We start from the raw sequence: 8,635 nt of genomic DNA, 5'->3' as shown, positions 1-8,635 counted from the left end.
CAGGCCCGGCCCGCTCCCCGCCACCCCGCTCCCAGCATCGGTGCGCCCGCCCGCCCGGCTCCCCACGGCCGCAGGGCAGGCACCGAGCATCGCCCAAGGGCTGGGAAGGCGCTCATCCCCAAAAAAAGAGCCCCGGGAGCATCCCACGCTGATCCGGGAATAAATTCAACCAGGGGAAAAAAGGCGGTGAGCGATGCTCGAGCAGTCAGGCCGTGCCATGCCCCTGTGACACGGAGGCAAACCCCAGACATGGAGGCAAACCCCACCCGAGGAAGGGAGGCCAGTCACGCTCGTCGCTGTGACTGGCACGCACAGTTTGCTCGCCATCCTGCTTAGCAAAATGGCATAAACATCGCCTCCGAGCACGGGAAGTTCCTCCTGGAAACTGACTGCGCTCGGATAGACTGGAAAGACTGACACCAGCCAGGCGAGCATCCGCTCCACCGCTATGCCAGCGGGCAGACACCTGTGAAGCAAGCAGGCTGAGGGCTTAAAGGCAAAGCCCGCGGGGTTCAGGAGGACTCAGAGCAGCAGACTCAACGTCCACTGGCCCATGGACAACAGCAAACAAGGGATGTGCTGCCAGCAGCAGTCAATTCTGCTTTCCCACAGAACTGGGCAGCACATAGGCGTGGGCCCCTCCAGTTCACAGGGAAATTTTACCAAGCGGGACAGTGCCGTTACTTAAAGGTTGAGATTGAATTTAAATTTGAAGTATCACCTTATTTGCATTACCTGGAGTAATGGAGTACGAGGGGATCCAGGGCTCACCTTTTCCGTGGGCAATGTGGGCTCCGCAGTGGGGAGCATGGGGCAGATACATCTGCCAGGAGTAACTAGTTAAAGTGTGGAATAGCTCAGCACTGCAGTCTTCAGATCTTCACAGAGGGGCAACGCAGGGCCAAGGTAAGGAGCTTTCCCAGCACAACAGGGAGGGGAGGTGGAAGGACAAGGCACAGCCAGCAGCCACTGCCACCAGACCTGTGAGGGGTCGGCTCAGGGGCCTGAAGCTGGCCAGACTCCCACTGGCTGCATCCCCCACACCCTCTGTCCCAGCACTGCTATTTCTAGGAGTGCTCTGCCCCGATGTCCCTTCACCTGCCACGAGCACCAAGTTGCTCTGCTCAGCTCCATACAAAGGCAGCTGTTTGGCTCCTGGATCACAGCTGGCCCCGAAAGCAATACAGTAGCATTTGCCCACTATTGTGCCCGAGCTTAGGAAGCTGGACAACAGCCAGTCTCACCAACCGACATCACAGACAATGTCTGACACGGTCCTGAAAAGCAGTCCAAAAGGAAGCTTCTTTCTGTGGACCTTTCAATCTGAACCCAGCCCTTGCATCACTCGGAGAACACAATTTCCTGAGGTTGGTCAGGTGGAGAGCATAGGCTGCATCTCAAACCTACCCCATTCACCTCCCCTTCCTGCCTCTGCTTCCCCATCTCTGGCATACCCTGTTCAACCACACACGGCTGAAGTTGTGAGCCATCGTGCTCTCCCAATTCTGATTCCTCCTAAAGACTTTTCTTAGGCAAAGACGTAGAAGCTAATCCTTTCATTGAATGTGCCCAAGGCACCACTAGTTCATTATGTATCTCTCCTGCTCTATTACAAGTGAATCCATTTTGTAGATCCCAGTGCCATTGGGCCAGGAACTGCGCTTTATGTCTTGCTCCTGGGGAACTGGGAAAGGCAGAAATAGGGAAAAGAGAGCATAAGCAGTACAAAATAGGAAGGATTTCCACATTCTCATTTTAATGATTAGACACGAAATTAACACCACTGGAGCAGTAAGGGTGAAAGACCATTTCCCAAACACACTGTAGGGAAAAGAGAGCATAAGCAGTACAAAACAGGAAGGATTTCCATATTCTCATTTTAATGATTAGAGACGAAATTAACACCACCGGAGCAGTAAGGGTGAAGGACCATTTCCCAAACACACTACAGATGTTCTGTGAAATAAATCAACCTTCTTTTGGAGAAAAACAAGGTATTTAAACTAGTTGCTTGTAATTCTTAAACATGAAGAGAGGTTCTTGATGAACCTCAACTTTTTCACATTTCACCATTTTCTAGAAAAGGACCGAGGAACAGCTACTGTATGAAAGGATATAAACAGGACTGCCAGAGACCTTTCTTAGCTTTCATACAAAGTTGCAGGCAATGGCCAATACTTTGGAGAACTCTCCTTCTCTCCGTCGCAGGATATAGGGTATTGGTGTTTTTATTCTAGTCCCTATTGGATTTCCGTTGTCTTCTATGAGTACCACATTGTTGGAATCAAATCTAGGCGTCATGGTGGGGCCAGGCATCTTGTGCCCTACAATTAAAGCCTTCTTCTTTTCTCCTTTGATAGCCAGAAGGATTGTATCTCCTACTTTGCCAACTCCCGTCTTGTTGTACACGTGGATACATTTTGGTGGCCGGTGGTAAGGCGTGTTCCCCAAGGCGCTGTTGTCCACCACTCGCACGCGGGTGAGTTTCTGTATTGCTCGGCATGCTCCAGTGATACTAGCAAAAGACAGGAAAGAATGAGAGACAGATCTCCTCAATAATCCTTGGGGAGCGAGGGCAAACCCAGCACAGCATCTTGTCATTACACAAACCACTTGGAAGGCGCCAGCAACAAATACGTACCATATGGGTGGCACATTTACTGCGTGCAATGTGCTCTTTGAAAGCCAGATGCTACTCTGGGCTTTGCACAGTCTTCACTAAATGTCAAACATAAAACGACCGTTCTACTCTGAAACACGACTAAAGATGGCGTGAAGAGTGGCTTGCATTTACTGAGCTTTTCAGCAACTGCAGATGATTCCAGTCAACTTCAATTTACAAGCAAAAAAATGTGCTTGCTTCTGCCACAAACAGCCTACAGGAAGCTAAGAATCAAGTCAGGCTCTTTCAATCTTGCACACAGTCCCCGGCAATAAGGACTTTTCTGACCAATCTTCTTTTCAGTGAAGTCTATGAGGGTCTCCCATCTTATTCTGCTCTCAGCGAGACCTCTGAGGTCCTGCTGTGGCTGCGCTAAGCTGCCACCAGCTAGAACCTAACAGATCATCACCTTCCCCATGTGGGAGGAACCCAGAGAGACGCAGTCTCTTCTGTATCTGTTTGCTCTGTGGGATTATCAGGAGTAAGAAACAACAGAAATAAACTGCACGATACTAAGTTGTTAGATCTGAATCTGAATATGCTTGGGAACAGCAGGAATAAACTGAGAAATAATTCAGCCTCCCTTTCAGGAACGACTATTCTTTTATCCAGTAAGCTCAAATTCAAGTGATTTGTTGCTTCTCTTCAAAGGACGCCCAAACACAGACCATTGGAAAAGCAGGAAGATCCTTTCTACTGCTAAACAACTGCTTTGCAGTAAGGTACTAGAAACGTGCTGGCCAGACAGCTGCAGGAATGCCAGGCTCCTGTCAGCTGAACTACTCAAATAGACAGCATGTGGAATCAACCTAACCGTTCACCTTGTTTTGCAGAGCAGAAGTGCGTACAGCAAACAAAGACCAATGGGGACCACCACCCCTTCTTGAAGACGAAGGACCTGGATTTGCAATGCTGCCTAAAAGAAGAGCAAGCCATCCCCTGCGTATCAAACACAGTGTGGATGGACATCAGTTGAAGCAGACATTTTTACATGCAGTAAGTGAAGGCCGGCTGGGTCAGTCTGCATTAGTCTAACTGCTCAGACATCCAGTGCTGCCTTTCAAGACTTGTTTCCCCCAGCAGAGGCCTACCCCAGCTTTCCCCTACAAGAGGGCACCTCTCTTCTCTCTCAAAGTCACTCACCTCTGCAAGCAGCCACCATCTCCCATCCCTTCCCCTGGCAGGGACTGTGGTGTACCACACTCTCTATCCTCTGCTTGCCAGGCTGTGGCTGCACAGCAGGGAAGGCAGAAGGGAGGAGGCTGGAAAGGGACAAGAGTGTTGTCGCAGGAAGCAGAAGGGGAAACCTAGGTGGGACCAAGGCCACAACGCAGCAGTAGCAAACAACTGTAAGTGTGATTGCCCAGGTACCACTAGACAAGAGTAACTGCATAAGGAGGACTTTTTCTTTCCCCTCCTTCCTTCATTTCTACCACAGTCTTGGAGCAAAACCCCACCACATCCAAAGCAGGCCCACCACAAAGGAAAGGTTTCCCCATTAAAACTGCTGACGTCCTGCAGTAGCACTGCTCACCTTTGTGGACTTGGCCTCCCTCTCACTGTCAGCATATATATATCTTTTAAATGGAGAGAGATATATAGAGATATATATATACACACACACACTGGCCAATGCTCTCATGCAGCCCATATACAGAGAAAGCCAGTAAGACTTAAGATACCTCCTTGAGATAGCTCCTGGAACTATCACACAACCTAGCCCTGAGCATTGTCTTAATCCCCTCCCTAGACCACAGTCATGGGAATGACTATTCTCACCCTATAAACTGAAGCCCTGACCCTTCAAAGAGCTATATGCTAGAGAGTCCCCATACCCGCACCGAGTGTGTGGTGGGATTAGGCTCTAAGCTTTGTGCAAGGCCCTGTAAAACATGAGGTCCATAAATTTAAGAAAGTTTAAATGCCTTGAGCCTGGAACAAGAACCTAAAGAAAAATAACAAAATGGACACTGTTAAGGTAAAAGACAATAATTTTTCAGGTTACTCTTGTTCTAAATAACTGAAATTATAAGCTCTGGAATAATTTTAAACATGTAATTGGCTTCACATCAGCAGGGGCTGGCTGTTGTCTTTTTGGACTTGGCTAAGAAACACAAGCACTTTCAACTTCTGCTTGCAGGCCCTTGCATCACCCTCAAAGGCCTAAAAGCCTCCTTACAAGCATACAAAAATGCAGAGTTCAGACCACACTCAGACTGCCAGGAACCTGCATCTGTTGTTGTGTCTGGGTTCACTTTACAACCTGTGAAGAAATAACTATGAGATTTTATTATATTGTATTATCCTTTTTGAATTAAAAATACTCTATCTTATGCTTCACCTACTTAACAGCACCTCTTTCAATCAGGAAATTCTCCCAAGAAAACAAAAGCAAAAGCTGGATTTGAAAATTACCTGAAGTGTCGCTGGATCACTGCGCTGCTTAGATAGGTTAAGGATAAACCCAATCGCCTATTCAAGAGAGCCATTTGGATTCTGGTAACCCGCCCTGTGTAAGAAACAAGAGAATTATGAACTCTGGAAATTGGAAAAAATTTATTTCACTTCATTTTCCTTATGTGAATCGCACACTAGTCTCAGCACCTCTTTAGACGCTGCAATCCACAGCACACAGAGTGCTAACAGCATCCACAGCACGATACAAAGCAGATCAACAACCCCTGCCTGAGTTCAGCACACAGTATAATTCAGATGCGTGCACTACAAAGCTGGATTCAGTATCACTGCACTGCGGTTTCCTGTGCACAGAGGTAAGCGCCCTTCTGCATGCACTGTGAACCATGTAACAACAAGCAGGTTTGAGAATTTTGGATGTGAACCAATTTAGAGGCCGCAGTGACCAGTAAAAGCTACCATAGTTACTTGTAAAAGCTACCAATGTTACCTATAAAACCAAGCAAAAAGCCAGAGGTCCTCTGTAGACTGGCATCAGAGCTTCGAGAAACAATTTGCCAGACAAGAAACAAGACAAAGCTCCACTGGTGAGGGCATGCTCCCTCTTAGCATATACAAGGTGTTCAGCAGCCTGTGTTTAGAGACCAGAATCACACCGCTGCCAATCTCGCCCTGTTAAGGCTGCCCAGATGAAGCAGTTCCCTGTAACTTTATGGTGAACGCTCAACCCAAACAGAAACACTACCCCGACTGCAGCAGAGCTGGGTTACAAGGTTAACCTCTGAGGTTACCACACCCTCTTCCCCGACTACATCTGTGGCGGTTCCCTAACCTCATTCTGTCAGACTGATGGGGACCAGCTTGCACAAGCAGTCGCAAAGGCTTATCTGAACCCGCATCACTTTGCTGGACATCAATTAGGGAGTGATGACCCAGGCAGCTATGCTGGCAGATCCAAGTGAAGGGAGAAAACAACACAGACCTAGAGCCAGTCCTCTTTCAGGCCAGCTCAGATAAAGCTAAGACTTTCCATCTGACTACAACTACCGCTGTGTGACACTGCTTGCTTAGACCTCGGCAGCGTAACCGACACATGCGCCGCTTCTCTCCTTTCTAAAGTAAACATTGAAAAGACATTGACCACTTATCTCCCTTTGCCAGTTCTGATGAGCTTAGGGCCAAACTGTAGCAGTACATTGTAAAGCCATTTTCTTAACTTTTATTTTAAAAACAAAGCTGACCTAACTTCTCTAGGAAGAAAAAAATACCCACAGAGCCTTCTGACAGATGATGCCACAGCTGTTCTTATTTCAGCCAAGTAAAGTCCAGGCTAAATTTTCACTCTCTCTTTATTGTTTTTATTTTTCCCCAGTGTGTTTGCTTACTTGGAGATGTGTGTATTTTTTAGGGTTTGCGGTTGTTCTACAGAGCAAGCATTACCTGACAGCAGGATGAGAAGTACTGGAGACATGCACCACAGCAATTTTGTAGCAGCACTCCCTGAGCAAAGCACACCATACGTGGCAAACGGTCTTGCTTGTCACACAGGCAGGTTTGGAAGGGATCAGCAACAGCCAGAGCTTATATATTTGCTAAACAAAGCCACTTTTCTGTGGGGTAGATGATCTCCAGATGAGTTCAGAGCTTCCCTTCAGAGCCTGCCTGCAGTCCCCTCTCTTGGAATGAGATTCCAAGAAGGCTGTGTTTTTGCCACAGCTCCTTACCCAGCTGCGTGATCCTAACAAAAACAAGACCCTGTGGTATTTACAGTGCTGCTGGCAACCAAGGTCCAATTACCTGGGCCTTGCTGCTGCTAGGATTTCTAAGCAAGTCCAACTACGTTGCCTTGCTGTAAGCCCACACCCCGCGTTGGCAGGGAGGACAGCCTGTGTCCCATTCTGCACTTGGGTGTACTGTTTCCCCGTGTGAAACTCAAACCCAGTGGGTAATATTGCTCCTACTTCCTCCAGAATTGCACTGAGGCCCTGCGTCCCTCTAGAAGACCCAAACAAGCAGCAGCGTGTCAGCTTCTCTGTGGTCTTTGATGGATGCTTCCCGGGGAGTCCAGCTCTATTCCCCTGGCAGGCATGGTGGCCTCGGTGGCAGGAGAGGATGGGCCTGCTCATCCCCACCACCACATAAGACCGATAGGAGAGGTCTGCTGGCTCGTGACAGGGCAGGCGTGGGCGCACGCTCTGCCCGCTGTCAGAGGGACAGCAACGTCACGGCCAGCATAGCTAGATGCGCTCAAGGCCGCATGTCAGAGTCCTAAAGCACTGCCTAAACTCTGAACTCACTCCCCACTCCTGGGAGGAGTCACCGTTTGTTTCTTCTACCCTGTGGCAGCAGTGAAGGTTTGAAGTCATGAAAACTACTGGCAGAAGCATCAACAGTGTTAAGTGTCCAAGGACTGTTTGTTTTTCCAGATGACTCAGCGCTCCCTTCTTTGCTAAGAATTATTCCTCGGCACATTAAGATGTGTCACAAGCTAAGAAACTTTGTATGATTGATAATTTGGTATGAAGCATCCTGTTAGGAACTGAGTAAACAGGGGGGATGCTTCCAATTAGCAGGAAGGTTCAGGGTGGAGGGAAGAGAAGAATGCATCTGTGGCATGGAGTACAGCATTCAAGGGTGCAAGCAGGTTCACGAACAGTGAATCACATCTTCAGCTATCGTAACATGCCAGCTTGCCTTCCAGAAAGGAACAGCCAATAGTTTGGGTCTGTCTCCAGGCACTCCTCAACCAGACCCAGTCCTGACTTGCTCCCTCTGCGGCTGTGAACAGGGCACTCGATCTCCTCCACCCTCAGTTTCCCCCTCTGTGGAGCAGCTAATTACTAAACTAAAATCCAAAGGGCACAGAAGCCACTCCGTCACGCTGGGTGCTGCCACACGAACGCTCCGAGTTGGTGCCAAAGTTGAAGAGCCGCTATGAAGCGATGACAGCCATCGGCCCCAGCGTACCCGGCACCTCTCTCCTTCCCAGCGCTGATGTTGCCTCACACCAGTAGGCCTTAAAAAGGCTCAGAGGAGGCTGCACTTAGCACAGGCACGGGGAACGCAGGTTCACCCGAGTCTGCTTCTGAAGGTGGCTCTCCCCAGGTCGTCAGGTTTCAGTGCTCAGAGGTATATGGGACGCGTACCCCCACAACCCTCAAGCACAGGAAAATTTGCAGGAATTCCCAGAAGTCTGCTGTCGGTATTGCCCAACTGATACAGGAGTGCACCCTACAATACCCTGGATGGGCAAAACACCACCACTGCTTAGTAATTTAGTCACTAATACACTCCTGACCAAGGAATCGGAAGGGACTTTTGGAGGTCATCTAGTCCAATCTCCTGCTCAAGCACGATTAATTTCCAGGTTGTTCATGCTAGGCAAGAGCAGTATTTAAACAGACACTATCCTAAAATGAAAGGCCCAACACAAAGACAACAATTGATACAGTGTAGGCCACACGTAGCTGCACCAAAGCAGTGATAAAGAACAGTGCAGAGCAACCTCTCTCCCACCTCCTACCCTGCTGCCCCTAAATTCTAGCAGTGGCTCTATCT

The 8,635-nt window shown here is 48.7% G+C and overlaps 1 protein-coding gene across 1 annotated transcript; it reads right to left on the bottom strand.

Moving 5' to 3' along the window:
• Positions 1-1,858: 1,858 nt before the first annotated feature.
• On the bottom strand, positions 1,859-8,139 carry MRPL14 (mitochondrial ribosomal protein L14). The gene is made up of 4 exons (XM_009283764.2): positions 8,134-8,139; positions 5,882-5,885; positions 5,078-5,173; positions 1,859-2,515 (listed from the first exon to the last, which is right to left on the bottom strand). Exons 3-4 carry the CDS (start codon positions 5,149-5,151, stop codon positions 2,149-2,151), a joined length of 441 nt encoding a protein of 146 aa, XP_009282039.1. The 5' UTR covers positions 5,152-5,173; positions 5,882-5,885; positions 8,134-8,139; the 3' UTR covers positions 1,859-2,148.
• Between the last annotated feature and the right edge of the window lie 496 nt (positions 8,140-8,635).

The sequence above is a fragment of the Aptenodytes forsteri genome, unplaced genomic scaffold (genome assembly GCF_000699145.1).
Source record: "Aptenodytes forsteri isolate BGI_AS27 unplaced genomic scaffold, ASM69914v1 Scaffold309, whole genome shotgun sequence".
NCBI lineage: Eukaryota > Metazoa > Chordata > Aves > Sphenisciformes > Spheniscidae > Aptenodytes > Aptenodytes forsteri.
The sequence above is the reverse complement of the archived record's forward strand: the minus strand, read 5'-3'. Positions and strand labels throughout refer to the sequence as shown.